The sequence below is a fragment of the Lissotriton vulgaris genome, chromosome 8 (genome assembly GCF_964263255.1).
Source record: "Lissotriton vulgaris chromosome 8, aLisVul1.2, whole genome shotgun sequence".
In the NCBI taxonomy this organism is placed as follows: Eukaryota; Metazoa; Chordata; class Amphibia; order Caudata; family Salamandridae; genus Lissotriton; species Lissotriton vulgaris.
In genome coordinates, this window is record NC_141696.1 from 10,935,766 (window position 1) to 10,959,507 (window position 23,742).

Here is a 23,742-nt window from a genome sequence, read left to right on the forward strand (position 1 = left end):
GCCGCCGTCCCCCGCATCCGAAGAGCGACCACAGGAGGAAGGTCCTTCTCCTACCTGGCCGCCAAGACCTGGAACTCCCTCCCGACCGACCTGCGCCTGACCCAAGACCACCTCTCCTTCAGGAAGAAGCTGAAGACCTGGCTGTTCGAGCAGTAGCGGCTCCCCCCCCCCCCCCCCCCAGCGCCTTGAGACCCTACGGGTATGTAGCGCGCTTTATAAGTGTCACTGATTGATTGATTGATTGATTGACTGGCAGTAGAGACAGCTCTGAACGTCACAGCCGGCATCCTCACCAATAACACCGCCGAGCTTCAATCCTGTTGGCTTTGCAGAATCGCCTTGTTTTAGACCTTGTACTGGCAGACCGCAGAGGGGCCTGCCGCATCATCGGTGCCAGCTGTTGCACTTTTGTCCCGGATGGCTCGCCTTCTGTCTATAAGGCAATTGAACACCTTCACAATTACAATTTACAATTACTTCACAGACTGGCATCAGAGATCCACCAAGAACAAGAGACTTGGACACTTGGGAGCTGGTTTTGGGGCATATTAGAAGATTGGGGTTGGAAACTGATGATCATCATCTTTTTACCAGTTTTCATAATATGTGGCTGCTGTTTGGGGATACAATGCATACCTCCCTTGTGTTCTCTATGTCTGAACTCTTTGTGTCCAAAGACTGTAGATACTCGCATAGAACAAATTAATGCAATGTATGACAGAGAGATACAGAATATCATGGGGATTGAAATAGATTAGCAAGATGTCTTGGAATGTTTAAAGGGGCGACTGTTGAAATATAATCAACAGACGTGAACATCGCCGGCGCCATCTTGCCTAACAAGAGCCATCGTATGCACGTAAACGGCACCCATTTTAGATACCGCAGCCATTTCATGCGTTGCCGATCACCAGCGCGTCACCCTGACTTCACAGTCCTCCCCCGCGCTCTGGAAACCCCCAAGCACACATGCTAGAGTCATAAAGCATCCTCAGCGCAACCCAGCCCCGGAGCCACTTCCCGTGCCTAACGCTCATGTCCTTTCATCCCCCTCGCACGAACAGGCCCATTGATAACCTCCTTCCCTGCACCTGGCTGTTCGATCCGGTGCCAGGCAATAACCAGCCCCTGCGGATACAGTTTATTACCCCCGGACAGTAGGAACTCGCTCCCCATCAAAGGGGTCGAACTTAATCAATGACACAACCCTCATAGATCAGACCAATCCTGCATACTTCAGACCCTGCCGGAATGAATGCCCAGCTGCACGATAACAATCACCTGCTGAGACCAGGATGGGGGACATTTGCTGTTGGGTATGTGTGGGAACAAGTTGGAAGCGGGGATTCCGGGGATGTAATAAACCACTGTCAGGAATGTATTACCCTGCAATAAACAGTCAAGGTGACCTGACCTGACCTGGTCAGAGCCGGTCGCTCCTCCCGCCGCGTGGCCCATCCTAAGTGTGCCCGGTATCCGCTTGCTGCCGCCGCTGCCAGTATTGTATCTGCCCCCTGCCCCCCTGACCTGTATTGTGCAGTATTGTGCCTGTAATTGTTTTATCGGTTGCATCGTCATCGGTTGTGCCCCTGTTCTCGCTCCCCAGTGTTGCGCCAGAATCGTATCTTTCCCCTGTCCTCGATCTCCAGTATTGTGCCTGATATTGTTGTTATCGTCCACTGTTGTGCCCCAGATTGTTTTTGTGCCCCCTCCGCTGTCTTTCTGCCGCTGCTCCACCCCGCTCCCTGCCGCTGCTCCCCTGCGGTCCTACCCCCGTTCCCTCCAGCATCACCGCACCGCCCCCCTCCCCACTCGCCACCCCGCTCCCGCCTCCCAGCTGCTCCTCCCTCACTCCGCCCCCCCTACTCTCCACTTACGGCAGAGTCCGCACGTACGCGCAGCGGGCGCCCCGATTGTGCGCCAAAGGCGCGCCAAAGGCAAGCCCGTCTGTGCCCATCCGCGTCTGGCCCGCGCCCAGCGCCAGACCCCCTGCCTCCACAGACGCCATCCCACCCGCCGGACGTACGACACCGCCACCCTCAGCGCACTCAACACCGGCCGGACCTCCGGCGGCCACCGAGCCACCCCAGGACGCACCCACGGACCCTTCGCCTGCCAATCCTGCAAGTTCTCCTGCAACCGGACCTGCACCGCACCCGCCAAGCCGAGCACCAACAGCAACCACCTGAAGTGCATCCTGCTCAACACCCGCTCCGTCCACAGACACGCCGTGGAATTATGGAACCTGCTCGACACCACATCTCCAGACGTCGCCTTCCTCTCGGAAACCTGGATGAACGCCTCCTCAGCACCCGAAATCGCCATCGCCAACCCGGACGGATACAAGATCACCCGGAGGGACCGCGTCAACCAGACAGGAGGAGGCATTGCCATCGTCCACAAGAACACCATCCGCATCACGACCAACTCCGACGACACCCTCACAACCGCCGAACACCTTCACTTCCAGATACACACCAACCCCAGTGAGGGTGTGTGAGAGGGTGAGGGTGTGTGTGAGGGTGTGTGAGGGGGTGTGAGAGTGAGGGGGTGTAAGGGTGAGGGGGTGTGGTGGTGTGAGTGGGTGAGGGGGTGTGGTGGTGTGAGTGGGTGTGGGTGAGGGTGAGGGCGGGTGAGGGTGAGGGTTTGTGAGGGTGAAGGGGTGTGAGGGTGAGGGTGAGTGTGGGTGAGGGCGGGTGAGAGGGTGTGTGAGGGTGAGAGGGTGTGTGAAGGTGCGGGAGGGTGGGGGTGGGTTAGAGGGTGAGTGAGGGTGTGTGAGGGTGAAGGGGTGCGTGAGGGTGAGGGTGAGGGGGGTGAGGGGTGTGAGGGTGAGGGTTTTGGGGAGGGTGAGGGTGTGAGGGAGGCCGAGAGGGTGGGTGAGAGGGTGAGGTGGGTTTGTGAGGGTGAGGGGGTGAGTGAGGGTGAGGGAGTGTGAAGGTGGGGGTGGGTGAGAGGGTGTGTGAGGGTGAGAGGGTGTGTGAGGGTGAGGGTGAGAGGGAGTGTGAGGGTGCAGGTGGGTGAGGGTGGGTGAGAGGGTGAGAGAGTGTGTGAGGGTGTGGGTGTGTGGGAGGGTTTGTGAGAGAGTGTGTGAGGGTGAAGGGGTGGGTGAGGGTGAGGGGGTGAGAGGGTGTGTGAGGGTGCAGGTGGGGGAGAGGGTGAGTGAGAGGGTGTGTGAGGGTGAAGGGGTGGGTGAGGGTGAGGGGGTGTGAGGGTGAGGGTGAGGGGGTGTGAGGGTGAGGGGGTGTGAGGGTGAGGGGGTGTGAGGGTGAGTGAGGGTGGGTGAGAGGGTGAGAGTGAGGGGGTGAGGGAGGGTGAGGGGACAGACGCACTACAGAGACGCACTGAGAGGCACACCGACAGACACACACCAAATAGACGCACTGACAGAGACGTACATACAGAGACGCACATACAAAGATGCACATACAGAGATGCATATACAGAGACGTATATACACAGATGCAAAGAATCAGACAGAAATGCGTACACAAAAGAGTGTTACGCACACAAAGACAGTGATGTACACACAAAAAAAGCAACACACACACAGTGAGCGCATGTACTGCATACAAAACACAGACCCTGCCCCGCCCCGCCCAGCTTGTTTAATTGCCTGTTTAGGCTTTAAACAGTGCATATAAAAAAATGGTATAATCAGGAATTTTCTGTACACAGAAAAATTAGGGAAACATTTTGTACAGCATGCAAAAAGCTGTTAATTTATTTGAAAAGATAGCTGTTTGTAATATTTCCAGTATATAAAGGCACATAAAAGGCAAAAAGTTAGTAAGCAAAGTTGGGCAAGCATAAACTGTAGTGTAATATTGTGTACAGTATAAGGTTATTGGCAGCATTCTAGTATTGGGAGTGTTTGTAAGGTGATAGGGGAGCCTTGGGGCAGCCTATTTAAGATATAGTAGACCTAAAAAAAGACATGGTGAACAATAAAAAGAAGGCAGGACAATTGAGTTTGCCAATTGTTGTTATCTTAATAAGCAACAACAATGGCTTTGTTGTATGTATAATATTATAAATGCTTCCATTTTGAAATGACGAGATTGTAATAGAACTATAACATTTCTCTTTGAAGTCCTCAAAGGTAGTGAGCAATGGTACTGCAGCAAACGTAAGATTTATATGTTCATCGAGGGGGAGGGCACAAATATAGACTCCGATAGGGACCCGCCTAGACACCAGCAAGACCCGACCCACGTAAACCACCGCACTGTCTAAATGTGTAATTCTAAACAAAAGAAGAGAATTATCTTCTATTCAGCCAGTGCATGGAATCGGAGACAGAATATGCATAAACACAAACACATAGATAACAAATACGTTCATGCATGAAGCTATCGACACATATACATACATCCAATGCTCACCAAGGTCGCCACACCTTCTAGCAAATACAAATACAAACCAATACTGATGCACGCTGAAAGAATCTAGGACTCTAAGTTGCTGTCTGTATGTCGAATCTAAATGGGTGAAACCAATTTCCTCGAAAAACTGCCCGAGGTGACCTACAAAATGAAACCAGCTGCTGTTGCAAACAAATGAAAACCATACAAATGAAAGTGATGACATAGCCAAAAAATGGGTGGGCTCCAATCCTTTTTCTGTTTTTTTGTAAAACCTTAATAGATCTGACAGTGCATGCGCTGTCTCTGGCGAGAACTATAAAGACCACTACTCCCTATGAGTACAGAACCAGACAATGATATGGTGAGCTTACAGAACAAGTGCAGATCAATGAAAAGAGATGAAGTTCTGACAAGTACCATTCATTACTGCTATACCAATAAAGACATTAGAGCACAAGATCAGCTTTCATAAAGGAGGATTCAATAATAAAAAAAACACGTTAATATGCTAAAATAGCATTATAAATACATTCAATTTTAATACACTTTATATATTTACTAGCAGCCCGTCCCGACGTTATCCGGGTATGAATTGCTGCCGGCCAGTAGTATATTGCTTTGTAGGATTTCGTTTTGATAGCATTTCTTATCTGTGACAGGCCTGTGAAACGCTCCGATTCGCAGTGCACTGCTGATGCACTTAAGAGTGCGCGTTCATAGTGTGTGAACGAACTCAAGTTTCCCTACTTTATTTTTCCTTGCAATATTATATAGCACGAACTCAACAACATCGCATGAGCACAATTTACATTACAGAAGAACACATTCATTTGTGGTAGGCACGAGGAGACAAAGCGATTTGCCTGGAATCACAGGATGTTGAGCTGATGCCGAGATTCGAACGTAGCTCCCCAGCTCTAAAGTTCGCAATTCTAGAACTTGTGGCGGGAGGTGTGTCTAAAAGTGTATGTCGGTGCTGGCCATCAATGAGAGAGACCTGTGCATTTTTCAAATCGGTGGTGAAAAAATATGAGTATGTTGCTGGAGATATGGGCCGCCGTGCCACCAATGTACTTACCGAGGGATGGTAAACACCCATTATTCCGCTACTTTCTTTCCGCATACCATCACTCCGCATACTTTCATTACGAAAGTACCATGACTCCGCAATGCCATTATAACGCATGGCATTACATTTTATATGCTTTTACCACGCATACATTTACAACGAAATTCGTTGTAAATGTGTGAATGGTAAAAGCATGTTTTTTTAATGTTTGGATAAGGTAAGTATGGGTATAGGGGTATATGTTTTGGGGTACTGAGGTATATGTTTTGGGGTGTTTGGGTATTTTAAGGGTTCAGATATAGTTTTGGGTTATGGGGTACAGGGGTAGTTTTAGGGTTTAAGGATAGGTATGGGTTTTGGGATACAGCGGTATGTTTGGGATTCAGGGCTAGGTTTGGGTTTTGCGGTTAGGGGTATTTTAGGGTTCAGGGGTAGGTTTGGGTTTTGGGGTACAGGGGTATTTTAAGGGTTCAGGGCTAAGTTTGGGTTTTGGGGTACAGGGGTATTTTTAGGGTTCAGGGCTAGGTTTGGGTTTTGGGGTACAGGGGTATTTTAGGGTTCAGGGGTAGGTTTGGGTTTTGGGGTACAGGGTTATTTTTATGGTTCAGGGCTAGGTTTGGGTTTTGTGGTACAGGGGTATTTTTAGAGTTATGGGGTAGTTTTGGGTTTTGGGGTACAGGAGTATTTTAAGAGTTCAGGGGTAGGTTTGGGTTTTGGGATACATGGTTTTTTTAGGGTTTAGAGGTAGGTTTGGGTTTTGGGGTACATGGGTATTTTCAGGGTTCAGGGCTAGGTTTGAGTTTTGGGGTACAGGGGTATTAGGGTTCAGGGGTAGGTTTTGGTTTTGAGGTACAGGGGTATTTATAGGGTTCAGGGCTAGGTTTGGGTTTTGGGGTACAGGGGTATTTTTAGGGCTTAGGGATAGGTTTGGGTTTTGGGGTACAGGGTATATTTATAGGGTTAAGATGGGTTAATGTTTAAGGGTGTTGGGGTATTTTAAGAAGTAAGGGAGGGTTATGATTATGGGGTGCAGGGGTATTTAAAGGGAGCAGGGTGGACACCCGGAGCTGAAATGTACAGAACCTGGGAAGAAAAAACAATGAAATATTGGGCACAACGCTCTCTTTTTTTTCCGTAATCCCGCGCCCCGCACACACCCACTCCCCCAGCACACGCCCACAGCACATGATATGAGACATGGCATGAAGGGCGGAACGTACCACACGCCCCCAGTGTTTGTCATGCCCCGAGCACACGCCCACAGCAAAACGCAGACACGCCCACAAGGGACTATTTTGCTGGCGCGATTCTTTTACCTTTTAAATGTATATGGTGGGCGTCTGCATAACCTATGTCCTTCTGATGCAACTGGCCTTTCCAACGCTGTATTGGGTGTTGTGATTGGTTCTGTGGTTCCTGAGATTACCCGCCTCAAAGGTTTAGTCTCTCTCTTTAATATATTAGTATGGATTACATGATATATTTCCCATTTATTTCGACCCTCCGATACAAGCATAAATTTGAATGCCTTTGAAGCTGTTTTCCAAATTTGAGTGCAAACCGAAAATATGTTGCCTACAATTTAACGTGTGCTAATTAAGAAACAGCCAAATGAAATCAGAAATAAAATGATCACAAGGTACAGAAACGACGAGTTAAAAGGATATTTTAAGCCATTCCCCAAAGTTGACGTCATTTCGTATTACTTTGACAATACTCAGACATGAGCCCCTTTCTCACTGCACCATCAGGATTCAAGCAAGCCGGGCCGAAGACGGCTGAAATGCCAGAAACCGGTCCCCGGTAGCTTGTCTCCTTTCTGGTGAAGAATTGGCTTTGTAGTTTAGTCTGCCCTGTTCCCATGATGCACTGGGCCAGGGACAGACTGATTTGCATATAGCCAGGTTCTGAGCTGGGATGGTGCAGTGAGATAAATAACGGTGATGGATCAAGCCCTGATCTTTGGACTGGGTAAGAGTGGTCTGCTTAATTCAGACACTCTGTTCATCACCACCCCCTTTTCTGAATCATTTTTGGCCACTATAGGTGTGGCAGGGTATACTCAGACATGAGTCCCTTTCTCACTGCACCATCAGGATTCAAGCAAGCCGGGCCGAAGACGGCTGAAATGCCAGAAACCGGTCCCCGGTAGCTTGTCTCCTTTCTGGTGAAGAATTGGCTTTGTAGTTTAGTCTGCCCTGTTCCCATGATGCACTGGGCCAGGGACAGGCTGATTTGCATATAGCCAGGTTCTGAGCTGGGATGGTGCAGTGAGATAAATAACGGTGATGGATCAAGCCCTGATCTTTGGACTGGGTAAGAGTGGTCTGCTTAATTCAGACACTCTGTTCATCACCACCCCCTTTTCTGAATCATTTTTGGCCACTATAGGTGTGGCAGGGTATACTCAGACATGAGTCCCTTTCTCACTGCACCATCAGGATTCAAGCAAGCCGGGCCGAAGACGGCTGAAATGCCAGAAACCGGTCCCCGGTAGCTTGTCTCCTTTCTGGTGAAGAATTGGCTTTGTAGTTTAGTCTGCCCTGTTCCCATGATGCACTGGGCCAGGGACAGACTGATTTGCATATAGCCAGGTTCTGAGCTGGGATGGTGCAGTGAGATAAATAACGGTGATGGATCAAGCCCTGATCTTTGGACTGGGTAAGAGTGGTCTGCTTAATTCAAACACTCTGTTCATCACCACCCCCTTTTCTGAATCATTTTTGGCCACTATAGGTGTGGCAGGGTATACTCAGACATGAGTCCCTTTCTCACTGCACCATCAGGATTCAAGCAAGCCGGGCCGAAGACGGCTGAAATGCCAGAAACCGGTCCCCGGTAGCTTGTCTCCTTTCTGGTGAAGAATTGGCTTTGTAGTTTAGTCTGCCCTGTTCCCATGATGCACTGGGCCAGGGACAGACTGATTTGCATATAGCCAGGTTCTGAGCTGGGATGGTGCAGTGAGATAAATAACGGTGATGGATCAAGCCCTGATCTTTGGACTGGGTAAGAGTGGTCTGCTTAATTCAGACACTCTGTTCATCACCACCCCCTTTTCTGAATCATTTTTGGCCACTATAGGTGTGGCAGGGTATACTCAGACATGAGTCCCTTTCTCACTGCACCATCAGGATTCAAGCAAGCCGGGCCGAAGACGGCTGAAATGCCAGAAACCGGTCCCCGGTAGCTTGTCTCCTTTCTGGTGAAGAATTGGCTTTGTAGTTTAGTCTGCCCTGTTCCCATGATGCACTGGGCCAGGGACAGACTGATTTGCATATAGCCAGGTTCTGAGCTGGGATGGTGCAGTGAGATAAATAACGGTGATGGATCAAGCCCTGATCTTTGGACTGGGTAAGAGTGGTCTGCTTAATTCAGACACTCTGTTCATCACCACCCCCTTTTCTGAATCATTTTTGGCCACTATAGGTGTGGCAGGGTATACTCAGACATGAGTCCCTTTCTCACTGCACCATCAGGATTCAAGCAAGCCGGGCCGAAGACGGCTGAAATGCCAGAAACCGGTCCCCGGTAGCTTGTCTCCTTTCTGGTGAAGAATTGGCTTTGTAGTTTAGTCTGCCCTGTTCCCATGATGCACTGGGCCAGGGACAGACTGATTTGCATATAGCCAGGTTCTGAGCTGGGATGGTGCAGTGAGATAAATAACGGTGATGGATCAAGCCCTGATCTTTGGACTGGGTAAGAGTGGTCTGCTTAATTCAGACACTCTGTTCATCACCACCCCCTTTTCTGAATCATTTTTGGCCACTATAGGTGTGGCAGGGTTTACTCAGACATGAGTCCCTTTCTCACTGCACCATCAGGATTCAAGCAAGCCGGGCCGAAGACGGCTGAAATGCCAGAAACCGGTCCCCGGTAGCTTGTCTCCTTTCTGGTGAAGAATTGGCTTTGTAGTTTAGTCTGCCCTGTTCCCATGATGCACTGGGCCAGGGACAGACTGATTTGCATATAGCCAGGTTCTGAGCTGGGATGGTGCAGTGAGATAAATAACGGTGATGGATCAAGCCCTGATCTTTGGACTGGGTAAGAGTGGTCTGCTTAATTCAGACACTCTGTTCATCACCACCCCCTTTTCTGAATCATTTTTGGCCACTATAGGTGTGGCAGGGTATACTCAGACATGAGTCCCTTTCTCACTGCACCATCAGGATTCAAGCAAGCCGGGCCGAAGACGGCTGAAATGCCAGAAACCGGTCCCCGGTAGCTTGTCTCCTTTCTGGTGAAGAATTGGCTTTGTAGTTTAGTCTGCCCTGTTCCCATGATGCACTGGGCCAGGGACAGACTGATTTGCATATAGCCAGGTTCTGAGCTCGGATGGTGCAGTGAGATAAATAACGGTGATGGATCAAGCCCTGATCTTTGGACTGGGTAAGAGTGGTCTGCTTAATTCAGACACTCTGTTCATCACCACCCCCTTTTCTGAATCATTTTTGGCCACTATAGGTGTGGCAGGGTATACTCAGACATGAGTCCCTTTCTCACTGCACCATCAGGATTCAAGCAAGCCGGACCGAAGACGGCTGAAATGCCAGAAACCGGTCCCCGGTAGCTTGTCTCCTTTCTGGTGAAGAATTGGCTTTGTAGTTTAGTCTGCCCTGTTCCCATGATGCACTGGGCCAGGGACAGACTAATTTGCATATAGCCAGGTTCTGAGCTGGGATGGTGCAGTGAGATAAATAACGGTGATGGATCAAGCCCTGATCTTTAGACTGGGTAAGAGTGGTCTGCTTAATTCAGACACTCTGTTCATCACCACCCCCTTTTCTGAATCATTTTTGGCCACTATAGGTGTGGCAGGGTATACTCAGACATGAGTCCCTTTCTCACTGCACCATCAGGATTCAAGCAAGCCGGGCCGAAGACGGCTGAAATGCCAGAAACCGGTCCCCGGTAGCTTGTCTCCTTTCTGGTGAAGAATTGGCTTTGTAGTTTAGTCTGCCCTGTTCCCATGATGCACTGGGCCAGGGACAGACTGATTTGCATATAGCCAGGTTCTGAGCTGGGATGGTGCAGTGAGATAAATAACGGTGATGGATCAAGCCCTGATCTTTGGACTGGGTAAGAGTGGTCTGCTTAATTCAGACACTCTGTTCATCACCACCCCCTTTTCTGAATCATTTTTGGCCACTATAGGTGTGGCAGGGTATACTCAGACATGAGTCCCTTTCTCACTGCACCATCAGGATTCAAGCAAGCCGGGCCGAAGACGGCTGAAATGCCAGAAACCGGTCCCCGGTAGCTTGTCTCCTTTCTGGTGAAGAATTGGCTTTGTAGTTTAGTCTGCCCTGTTCCCATGATGCACTGGGCCAGGGACAGGCTGATTTGCACATAGCCAGGTTCTGAGCTGGGATGGTGCAGTGAGATAAATAACGGTGATGGATCAAGCCCTGATCTTTGGACTGGGTAAGAGTGGTCTGCTTAATTCAGACACTCTGTTCATCACCACCCCCTTTTCTGAATCATTTTTGGCCACTATAGGTGTGGCAGGGTATACTCAGACATTAGTCCCTTTCTCACTGCACCATCAGGATTCAAGCAAGCCGGGCCGAAGACGGCTGAAATGCCAGAAACCGGTCCCCGGTAGCTTGTCTCCTTTCTGGTGAAGAATTGGCTTTGTAGTTTAGTCTGCCCTGTTCCCATGATGCACTGGGCCAGGGACAGACTGATTTGCATATAGCCAGGTTCTGAGCTGGGATGGTGCAGTGAGATAAATAACGGTGATGGATCAAGCCCTGATCTTTGGACTGGGTAAGAGTGGTCTGCTTAATTCAGACACTCTGTTCATCACCACCCCCTTTTCTGAATCATTTTTGGCCACTATAGGTGTGGCAGGGTATACTCAGACATGAGTCCCTTTCTCACTGCACCATCAGGATTCAAGCAAGCCGGGCCGAAGACGGCTGAAATGCCAGAAACCGGTCCCCGGTAGCTTGTCTCCTTTCTGGTGAAGAATTGGCTTTGTAGTTTAGTCTGCCCTGTTCCCATGATGCACTGGGCCAGGGACAGACTGATTTGCATATAGCCAGGTTCTGAGCTGGGATGGTGCAGTGAGATAAATAACGGTGATGGATCAAGCCCTGATCTTTGGACTGGGTAAGAGTGGTCTGCTTAATTCAGACACTCTGTTCATCACCACCCCCTTTTCTGAATCATTTTTGGCCACTATAGGTGTGGCAGGGTATACTCAGACATGAGTCCCTTTCTCACTGCACCATCAGGATTCAAGCAAGCCGGGCCGAAGACGGCTGAAATGCCAGAAACCGGTCCCCGGTAGCTTGTCTCCTTTCTGGTGAAGAATTGGCTTTGTAGTTTAGTCTGCCCTGTTCCCATGATGCACTGGGCCAGGGACAGACTGATTTGCATATAGCCAGGTTCTGAGCTGGGATGGTGCAGTGAGATAAATAACGGTGATGGATCAAGCCCTGATCTTTGGACTGGGTAAGAGTGGTCTGCTTAATTCAGACACTCTGTTCATCACCACCCCCTTTTCTGAATCATTTTTGGCCACTATAGGTGTGGCAGGGTATACTCAGACATGAGTCCCTTTCTCACTGCACCATCAGGATTCAAGCAAGCCGGGCCGAAGACTGCTGAAATGCCAGAAACCGGTCCCCGGTAGCTTGTCTCCTTTCTGGTGAAGAATTGGCTTTGTAGTTTAGTCTGCCCTGTTCCCATGATGCACTGGGCCAGGGACAGACTGATTTGCATATAGCCAGGTTCTGAGCTGGGATGGAGCAGTGAGATAAATAACGGTGATGGATCAAGCCCTGATCTTTGGACTGGGTAAGAGTGGTCTGCTTAATTCAGACACTCTGTTCATCACCACCCCCTTTTCTGAATCATTTTTGGCCACTATAGGTGTGGCAGGGTTTACTCAGACATGAGTCCCTTTCTCACTGCACCATCAGGATTCAAGCAAGCCGGGCCGAAGACGGCTGAAATGCCAGAAACCGGTCCCCGGTAGCTTGTCTCCTTTCTGGTGAAGAATTGGCTTTGTAGTTTAGTCTGCCCTGTTCCCATGATGCACTGGGCCAGGGACAGACTGATTTGCATATAGCCAGGTTCTGAGCTGGGATGGTGCAGTGAGATAAATAACGGTGATGGATCAAGCCCTGATCTTTGGACTGGGTAAGAGTGGTCTGCTTAATTCAGACACTCTGTTCATCACCACCCCCTTTTCTGAATCATTTTTGGCCACTATAGGTGTGGCAGGGTATACTCAGACATGAGTCCCTTTCTCACTGTACCATCAGGATTCAAGCAAGCCGGGCCGAAGACGGCTGAAATGCCAGAAACCGGTCCCCGGTAGCTTGTCTCCTTTCTGGTGAAGAATTGGCTTTGTAGTTTAGTCTGCCCTGTTCCCATGATGCACTGGGCCAGGGACAGACTGATTTGCATATAGCCAGGTTCTGAGCTGGGATGGTGCAGTGAGATAAATAACGGTGATGGATCAAGCCCTGATCTTTGGACTGGGTAAGAGTGGTCTGCTTAATTCAGACACTCTGTTCATCACCACCCCCTTTTCTGAATCATTTTTGGCCACTATAGGTGTGGCAGGGTATACTCAGACATGAGTCCCTTTCTCACTGCACCATCAGGATTCAAGCAAGCCGGGCCGAAGACGGCTGAAATGCCAGAAACCGGTCCCCGGTAGCTTGTCTCCTTTCTGGTGAAGAATTGGCTTTGTAGTTTAGTCTGCCCTGTTCCCATGATGCACTGGGCCAGGGACAGACTGATTTGCATATAGCCAGGTTCTGAGCTGGGATGGTGCAGTGAGATAAATAACGGTGATGGATCAAGCCCTGATCTTTGGACTGGGTAAGAGTGGTCTGCTTAATTCAGACACTCTGTTCATCACCACCCCCTTTTCTGAATCATTTTTGGCCACTATAGGTGTGGCAGGGTATACTCAGACATGAGTCCCTTTCTCACTGCACCATCAGGATTCAAGCAAGCCGGGCCGAAGACGGCTGAAATGCCAGAAACCGGTCCCCGGTAGCTTGTCTCCTTTCTGGTGAAGAATTGGCTTTGTAGTTTAGTCTGCCCTGTTCCCATGATGCACTGGGCCAGGGACAGACTAATTTGCATATAGCCAGGTTCTGAGCTGGGATGGTGCAGTGAGATAAATAACGGTGATGGATCAAGCCCTGATCTTTGGACTGGGTAAGAGTGGTCTGCTTAATTCAGACACTCTGTTCATCACCACCCCCTTTTCTGAATCATTTTTGGCCACTATAGGTGTGGCAGGGTATACTCAGACATGAGTCCCTTTCTCACTGCACCATCAGGATTCAAGCAAGCCGGGCCGAAGACGGCTGAAATGCCAGAAACCGGTCCCCGGTAGCTTGTCTCCTTTCTGGTGAAGAATTGGCTTTGTAGTTTAGTCTGCCCTGTTCCCATGATGCACTGGGCCAGGGACAGACTGATTTGCATATAACCAGGTTCTGAGCTGGGATGGTGCAGTGAGATAAATAACGGTGATGGATCAAGCCCTGATCTTTGGACTGGGTAAGAGTGGTCTGCTTAATTCAGACACTCTGTTCATCACCACCCCCTTTTCTGAATCATTTTTGGCCACTATAGGTGTGGCAGGGTATACTCAGACATGAGTCCCTTTCTCACTGCACCATCAGGATTCAAGCAAGCCGGGCCGAAGACGGCTGAAATGCCAGAAACCGGTCCCCGGTAGCTTGTCTCCTTTCTGGTGAAGAATTGGCTTTGTAGTTTAGTCTGCCCTGTTCCCATGATGCACTGGGCCAGGGACAGACTGATTTGCATATAGCCAGGTTCTGAGCTGGGATGGTGCAGTGAGATAAATAACGGTGATGGATCAAGCCCTGATCTTTGGACTGGGTAAGAGTGGTCTGCTTAATTCAGACACTCTGTTCATCACCACCCCCTTTTCTGAATCATTTTTGGCCACTATAGGTGTGGCAGGGTATACTCAGACATGAGTCCCTTTCTCACTGCACCATCAGGATTCAAGCAAGCCGGGCCGAAGACGGCTGAAATGCCAGAAACCGGTCCCCGGTAGCTTGTCTCCTTTCTGGTGAAGAATTGGCTTTGTAGTTTAGTCTGCCCTGTTCCCATGATGCACTGGGCCAGGGACAGACTAATTTGCATATAGCCAGGTTCTGAGCTGGGATGGTGCAGTGAGATAAATAACGGTGATGGATCAAGCCCTGATCTTTGGACTGGGTAAGAGTGGTCTGCTTAATTCAGACACTCTGTTCATCACCACCCCCTTTTCTGAATCATTTTTGGCCACTATAGGTGTGGCAGGGTATACTCAGACATGAGTCCCTTTCTCACTGCACCATCAGGATTCAAGCAAGCCGGGCCGAAGACGGCTGAAATGCCAGAAACCGGTCCCCGGTAGCTTGTCTCCTTTCTGGTGAAGAATTGGCTTTGTAGTTTAGTCTGCCCTGTTCCCATGATGCACTGGGCCAGGGACAGACTGATTTGCATATAACCAGGTTCTGAGCTGGGATGGTGCAGTGAGATAAATAACGGTGATGGATCAAGCCCTGATCTTTGGACTGGGTAAGAGTGGTCTGCTTAATTCAGACACTCTGTTCATCACCACCCCCTTTTCTGAATCATTTTTGGCCACTATAGGTGTGGCAGGGTATACTCAGACATGAGTCCCTTTCTCACTGCACCATCAGGATTCAAGCAAGCCGGGCCGAAGACGGCTGAAATGCCAGAAACTGGTCCCCGGTAGCTTGTCTCCTTTCTAGTGAAGAATTGGCTTTGTAGTTTAGTCTGCCCTGTTCCCATGATGCACTGGGCCAGGGACAGACTGATTTGCATATAGCCAGGTTCTGAGCTGGGATGGTGCAGTGAGATAAATAACGGTGATGGATCAAGCCCTGATCTTTGGACTGGGTAAGAGTGGTCTGCTTAATTCAGACACTCTGTTCATCACCACCCCCTTTTCTGAATCATTTTTGGCCACTATAGGTGTGGCAGGGTATACTCAGACATGAGTCCCTTTCTCACTGCACCATCAGGATTCAAGCAAGCCGGGCCGAAGACGGCTGAAATGCCAGAAACCGGTCCCCGGTAGCTTGTCTCCTTTCTGGTGAAGAATTGGCTTTGTAGTTTAGTCTGCCCTGTTCCCATGATGCACTGGGCCAGGGACAGACTGATTTGCATATAGCCAGGTTCTGAGCTGGGATGGTGCAGTGAGATAAATAACGGTGATGGATCAAGCCCTGATCTTTGGACTGGGTAAGAGTGGTCTGCTTAATTCAGACACTCTGTTCATCACCACCCCCTTTTCTGAGATATCACTGCAGTCATCAAGAGCAGTGTAGGGAACTACCACACCCAGCCTCGCCATATTTAAGTATCCCCGATATCAATGAGAAGAAAAAATTCCCTTTGCACTTTGCACCCTTGGCACAGGGCGTGCCAAGGGTGGCGCTGAAATCCAACTCAGATAAGGGCACTTGCCGATCCTCGAGGAATGCATTTGTCAAGATGGGAATACACTGAGGACCGAGTTGAGCATGGGGCTGTAGTGCTTCCAGCCTGGAGTCTAAGTACGCTGGCATCTCCATTAGTGGTGTTAGACAGATGTCCAACTTGCATTCTCCTCCGCAAAACAGGCATCGGAAAACAGGTAAGATGCAGTCTTCGAAGACTGGTCTGAATGACAGGAACCAAAAAAGCACTTCGTTCTCAAAGGCGAGATGCACCCTTATGTTGTACCATGCGCTCACTATAATATCTTTCCAGAAGAGCTTTTGCAATCTCACTGGCGGATGGTCTGTCCATTGCATTGCAGGTAAACGACAATCAGGTTTCAAGCAATAGCAAGCAGGATCAGAGGTAGACCCCCGAAAATGCTTTCAAATACGAAGTGTATAAAGTTAGTAACAACTCCGAGGATGGTCGGGAAGATGTTAAGGAATCCTGACCCAATGGTCTTAAATAGGTGTACAATGCCACTCGTATCTGACATATTAACAGTACGATCAATCATTTCTACGAAATGTCAGGGGCAGTTAGTACGCATTAGTGCCTGAATTTCTGTCGAGGTCCTTGCAACTTGAAGTTCAAAGGTTTCTCAAGCGGAGGTTAATGGCACGGTTTGCTGTAAAAGCATGGTTTTCAGTCTGCTCAAAGTATCAAACTATATAAAAGAATCATTCAGTGAAGGCCACAGTCAATCAATCAATCAATCAACCATTTGTAGAGCGCGTTACATTCCCGTGAGGGTCTCATGTTGCTGGGGAGGGGAGGGCGGGCCTCCACTGATCGAACAGCCAGGTCTTGAGAAGTCTCCTGAAGGTCAGCAGGTCTTAGGTCTGTCGTAGGCTCAGTGGGAGGGTATTCCAGGTCTTGGGGGCGGGGTCGGAGAAGGATCTCCCGCCAGTGGTTGTTCTTCGGATGTGCGGGACGGTGGCGAGTACGAGGTCGGTGGAGCGGAGCTGGCAGTTAGGGATGTGGAAGGAAAGTCGTCTGTTGAGGTAGGTTGGTCTCGTGGAGTGCCTTGTGTGCGTGGATGAGGAGCTTGAAGGATATCATCTTGTAGACGGGCAGCCAGTTCAGGTTTCTCAGGTGGGGGGTGATGTGGCCGTGGCATGGGACATTGAGGATCAGTCATGCTGAAGCGTTTTGGATGCGTTGCAGTCGTTTGATGAGCTTGGTCGGGGCTCCTGCGAAGAAGGCGTTTCCGTAGTCGAGTCTGCTGCTGATGGGCCTGGGTGACTGTTCTTCTTGTATCTGTCGGGATCCACCTGTAGATCTTGCGGAGCATGCGGAGGGTGTTGAAACAGGAGGAGGAGACCGCGTTGACTTGCTTGGTCATGGAGAGCATTGAATTGAGGATGATTCCCAGGTTGCGTGCATGGTCGGTGGGTGTCAGGGCTGCCCCCAGGGCCGTCGGCCACCAGGAGTCATCCCAGGCTGATGGGTGGGAGCCGAGGATGAGGACCTCCGTTTTGTCCAAGTTCAGCTTCAGTATGCTTCATCCAGTCGGCGACGGCCTTCATTCCTTCGTGGAGGTTGGCTTTGGCGGTAATGGGGTCCTTGGTGAGGGAGAGGATCAGTTGAGTGTCATCGGCGTAGGAGATTATGTTGAGGTCATGCTGTCGGGGGACGTGTGCGAGTGGGGCCATGTAAATGTTGAGCAGTGTCGGGCTGAGGGAGGATCCCTGGGGTACGCCACAGATGATCTCGGAGGCTTTGGATCGGAAAGGGGGAGGCGGACGCGCTGGGTTCTGCTGGAGAGGAAGGAGATGGTCCATTCCAGGGCTTTGTCTTGGATCCCTACTGCGTGGAGGCATGCGCGTAATATGCGGTGGCAGACTGTGTCAAAGGCAGCGGAGAGGTCCAGGAGGATGAGGGCTGCGGTCTCACCATTGTCCAACATGGTCCCGATGTCGTCAGTGGCGGCGATGAGGGCGGTTTTGGTGCTGTGGTTGCTGCGGAACCCTGATTGGGAACGGTCCAGAATTCTGTTTTCTTCGAGGTATCGGGTTAGCTGTCTGTTGACGATCTTCTCGTAGACCTTGGCCGGGAACGGGAGAAAAGAGATGGGCCAGAATTTCTTGAGGTCTCAAGGGTCTGCCTTGGGTTTTTTGAGTAAGGAGTTGATCTTGGTGTGTTTCCAGCTCTCTGGGAAGGTCGCAGTCTTGAGGGAGATATTGATGATGTTGCGCAGGTGGGGTGCGATGGAGCTGCTGGCTTTGTTGAAGATGTGGTGCGGGAATGGGTCTTATGGGGAGCCGGAGTGGACTGCGCTCATGGTATTGATGGTATAATCGATGCTCACGCTGGTCCAGGCTAGCAGGGGGTCATGGTCGATGGTGTGTGAAGAGTCTGTTGTATTGCTGTCTGTTGGGGCTGTCTGGGTGATGATGCTGTCATGGATGTCTGCTATCTTGCTGTGGAAAAAAAGTGGTGAGAGAGTCGCACAGGGCTTGCGATGGCAGGATGGCTCCTTCCTGACTCTATTTGTCAGAGGAAAGAATACTTTCCTACAGCAAGTAACCCTGGTGTTCACGGTGACCCGATAGTCAAAGCCCGGGAGCATCCCACAACAACCTTGATCGTTCAGCATCAAGTAACTCCCATTTGAAAGTAACTCAAACGCTGGCGTGATCATGGCAGCTGGAGTTCCTATCATGTGGCAAGACAGATTCGAAACTGAACCATTACTGGCCCCGTGAAAAATGATAACTTGGAACATGAGTGATCCGCTTAAAGTGCTCTTGCATTTAGTACCACTAAGAAACACTTCTCGATCCCCACTCTGGCATAGAAATCTATATGGTAATCTCAGGATTTCCTAATGTATTCTTTACCCAATCATTCATATCTGCCTGCCTGCCTTTGCTCAAGGCAGTAGTGAAACTGAAAGGTAGTAACCGGGAGAGTGATTTGGCCACGGATCAGCTACTCTGTTGATGGTAATTCAGCCACTGTGAATGGTAGCCTGTCCAGTTTTTCAACTTGCAGCAGTGTATATTTAGCTCCCCTTTGTGCCATTTCAATCTGTATATCAGTTAAATTGTATTGTGAAAACAAAGACGTACTGTTTATAAAACACCAAAGCACAAGGCCAGCCAAGCAAAAATTTAATTCGACTCTGTAAACACAGGATTTTAAAATGTTGAGCAAATTACATTTGTCCCCACTGGACAGTTATCTTATGGATGAGTGGCTCAACTCGCTTCAGCGATCAAGAAATGTTGGGAAGCTAGCAAGGTATCCACAGCCTGCTTTGAATTCCAATTTGTGAAGAACTAACTCAAGGAGGCATAACGTTGTAGGTAACTAGTATGAACCGAAATGTCACCCTCCCCAACGCGTGATGAAATGTTGAGGGTGAGGTACAAGCTAAATAAACAGGAGTCGAACCAAACTCCAAACCGGGACAATGAGGGGAGAGGTAAAGGTAGAGACCAATTAGGCGCAGTGCAGTTTGCATTAAGAAATTGGTTTCTTACAAGGCAACAATTTTATAACCCGCAGGTGGTGCGGCCCGTGTAATTATGGTGCCATCAGGGAAGCCTCTCTTAAGTCCCTGTGGGACATTTGCCACGGTAATTCGCCTCCGATTATACTTTGTTTCTCTTGTAACCTGCCCCTTGTCACTTTTCCCTTCTGTAAAGAACTGTTGGCTAACTCACGTATTTGTTTACCTAGCGGTGTTGCTTATCCCGCACATCACATCCGGGATCATTACAGAGGCACCCTTCACCTTGAACCCACCATTGCCGTTGTAACCATTTAATTTAAACCCATTATTCAGGTGCTTAGCCTGATAGTGACCATCGCCTTTCGGGTGAGTGATGTAGTCTCTCCTCCTTTACTAAGCCTTTAAGTGCACCTCACTCGAAGTACCCCTCACCACACCACTATGGCGATTTCTCAGAACGGTTCTTATGACACGCCCTAGTTACATGAGCCGCACCTCTGATGGGGATTGCTTAGATACGGTTCTTAGGCCACGCCTTCTTGTCGCGCATGTATTGCTTCCTTGACGAAGACAAGTTCATGGGCCGTTTCGACTGGCGCCCCTAACGACAGCTTTAATCTGCCATACTTCCAAATTTGTCTGAGCCTGTCTGTGCACTGCTAGTACAACCAGATATATTAGCTAATAATCTGATACATAACGTATCAATCCAATCACTGTGCGCTCCATGTCACCTACCGCGCCCTCAACCACAGATGTGTGACGTAGTCAGTAAGGAGACACCTAAGCTAGCCTGAATTTGTGTACATAAACTCGCTCAGACCTAACGATGGAACTGTTGCATAAAAGGTACAGCAGATGCGTGTCGTAGTCCGTAAGGAGACACATAAGCTAGCCTGAATTGTCATATACACTACGCTTTAAACATGAAAACACTTTGTGTCCTAATGGTTACCAGGTGGATGCTGTGATGCTTTCGGTGGCATTGGACCAGGCCCGAACTAAGGGCAACATACCCTTTAAGGATAGAGTGCTATTTCAGGATGCTGCGCGTCCAGTTGAATGGTACTGCATTAATATGTCAAAACATCCGAAATGGCTAATCCTACAGTGATGTGGTTTGCTGCATACTGCGGTGCCTTTTCAGGATTACATGTGTGAGTTGGGCACATTTGGATTTATGCTTGCCGGATTAATCCCCCTATACAATATTTTTTCACGGGTCCTACCCACCAGCTCTATTAAGTTTTCTTGCTTGAAGTTAAATATTGAACGAGTTGTAGAAAATTTATGGACAGCATTTTGGGTTAACCTTAACTGGATGCGCCCGGAGGATCCCCACTACGTATTGGGACTGTGCGTGAAGTAAACAGGACCCATAACCTGCGGAATTGTTTTTGTCTAACTCATTGTAAATTTGGACTGCTTCCTTAATATTCGGTTGGATGTCTCTGGCCTGCAAGCTGCCAGCACCCTGATAATTTATAGCCTCACCATCGTCATGACCATGGCGAGCCTATGCGGACGCCGCAGAAAGAAATGTGGCATAATGATGCTAGTTGAAAGACAGCGGCACATATGACTAACCCCAGATGAAATACCAAGTGGCTGCATGAAGCACAACCAACCAACCAAGCGCAATCCCGATCTAGCGCAAGAAACCAAGCAGGACACTAAGTGTTGTGGTTGGCACTTTTTGGTGCCTTCCCCGCCACCCCTCTCTTACACACTGTTCGCTATCTCTCGCGTGTCGTTAACCTTTGCACTTGCACAAGTACCATCATTGCCCACGTCACGTTTGTTCTTGTGCCTGGGTGTCTGGTATGTATCGGGTACTATACCTATCGAGCCCCACAGCCGGGTGGCCTGTTTGCTGCCCAAGCATGGCATAATCGATCCGCTGCACCTCCTTCGCCTGCCCACACTACTTGGGTACTACAAACTCCCGGGGTTCTAAGCATTTATGATTGCCCCAGTTTGAAATTTCGATTCAAAATTCGCTTTCTCGTCCCGCTCGAAGTAGCCTGAGTTCAGCCACACCACTAAATCTCGCCTGGCATTTTAGGCACATGTCTACCAGGGATTATTTTGTTGGTATAAACCGCAGATGCACTTTATTGAATGTTGTTCTGATATACAAATATGGACCCTCTTACGAGCTGTCGCCACCTGTGAGACTGACTCTAGTAAGTTTGTATTCCACATGAGCATCTTGCATAATCCCTGATTGATTAATTCTGTGATGTGTGTATCTTGAAAATTGACTATGTTGAACTTAGTGTACTACTTTTCGTTTTGAAAGGAACCAAGCAAAAGTATAATGTCAGGGGTAAACGCTGTCTAGTGGCTGGGTGGAAGACTGTGTGACTGAAAACTTTGCCTCAACTCCAGGCCGCATCACGAAGTGTGAGTGATTTGTACGATCGGAGCACATCTCTGCCCTCATGCACACCACACTCTTCCTACATGGGACACCCTCCACCCCAGAACCCGGCCAACCACATAGTCAGGCTCCAGTTTACAATCAATTGCAGCAGTGTTACACACCAATTACCACACCAAGAGCTTGCACGCTGTACACATATTTAGATAAAACAACGTATCATAAATATCCCATTTCATACGTGGAATCGTTATACCAGCATGTAAACCATCTCAGTACTCCCAGATTTGCCACTAAAGACATTTGACTCACTAAGGGTTTAAGACCAAAGATCACCAAAATCTATCTAGTCCATTAAGGAAAAATTAGTTTAGCCCCGGGTCCCGTCGCAACAGCCGATAGGACACTGAAATCCTAACGACTGAGGTTCCGTGAATAACTTGGGGGATAACTGCATTAGCATACTTTGGGCTGAATATTTCTGTTAAGTTGCAATTGTGGAGTGAAGTTAGTAAACAATACGGAAGGTCTGATCCCGTAAGCAAGGAAGGTCTTCTATCCATCACTTTGTGTCCATCAAACATTGCTTCTCTCATGAAAGGCTCCTGATGCTAGGCTAGTTTATTGAAAACGAACAATTCAGTCTGAAAGTTTTTTGCACTTTAATGTGTGAAACTAAAATCGAAAACAATATTTCTCAGTAGAATTGAACCCTAGTAGGAGTATATACAGATAGGTTAACATAACCAGCATTTCAAAGGAAAATCTGTCGGCAACTGTAGCCTTAGGTATGAAACTGATGCAGACATCCTCGATATTAATAACTTTAACACTTGTGTAGGATATGCTGCAGATGTTCGAAAAGGAACATTGCACGACCCAGGAGTGTTCCACTCTTGACGATTTTGCTTTTAAGCTCCGTTTCAGGCGAAACTGGAGTACTAGTCTGGATTAGTCTGAATAATGCTTCGGAGTATTTTCCACCATCAGGCGGAGTTGAAGACAGTTTCCCCTTATCCACTGCCGTCTATTTAGCCAATATATTGGAACAAACATCTTTAAGTAACAAAATTATCTATATGAATGTAGTGCAGCGGCCCGATCGGCTGACTATTCTGGACAAATCACCTAATCTCATGTGACTAACAAAATAAATGTGCCCATGTCCAGATAAAGCGCATTGAGACCCTCGCGCCTTATCGATAATGTTACGCTACCTTTAATATGTCGCTCTACTGGTCAGTATCAAAAGATGCTTCACAAATGCTGTGATCTACCAACTTGAAACTATAAAACATTGTCAACACCGAGTGTCGCGTAAATCAAGCAGATTCACAAATCCTAGTAAACGTGTGAAGGTGCGAGGCAGCACATGGTTCCCTGGGCCGGGGCACTGTACCAGAGAAACCTAAACACTAGAAGGCTAACTTCCCAGCTAATTGGTATCCAAGGTTAGTCAACGAAGGGAGCTCAGGAGAAATATCCAATTGCCTCATGCCTCGTCTATTTGAGATTAAGTTAACGAAGGCATGTGAGGGAGCAACATCCCACGAGATTCTTGCAACAAGCCTCGCTTACTTCCCTAACACTCTCCGGATGAATGACCGTGTCAGGCAGCGCGTGGGTGCATTTTACTTCATGGCCTGACAGCCTGCTGCGCAGCATATGAACAGATTATTTGCATCACGCATCTTATTAAAAGCTAATCAAGAACAATATGCGCTCCCTCCTTTAAAACCACCACTGGCCCCTGCAAGCCTTGGTTGCTATGGGCGTCGTACACACGCTGTAAGCACTTGCTGGTGTATCTGCAGTGCGTGGCATGCGGATTGATACGCACCTCAACTCCTAAAATACAATATCCTTTAGAGAAAACACCCGGGCAGTTTCTGAATAAGCCTATGGGGCGTGCTGCATTGGATAGCTCATCATCATACGTAACAAGCGTTAGCTTCAGATGTGCCACAGGATAAAT

General features: G+C 48.9%; 1 protein-coding gene across 1 annotated transcript in view; it reads right to left on the minus strand.

The window, feature by feature from the left end:
• Window positions 1-344: 344 nt before the first annotated feature.
• Window positions 345-23,742, minus strand: part of LOC147693219 (uncharacterized) — a 39,662-nt gene continuing 16,264 nt past the window's right edge. Inside the window, exon 2 of the mRNA XM_086933612.1 lies at window positions 345-433. Within this exon, the coding sequence (XP_086789738.1) occupies window positions 345-433 (89 nt within the window). The remainder of the gene's footprint in view (window positions 434-23,742) is intronic.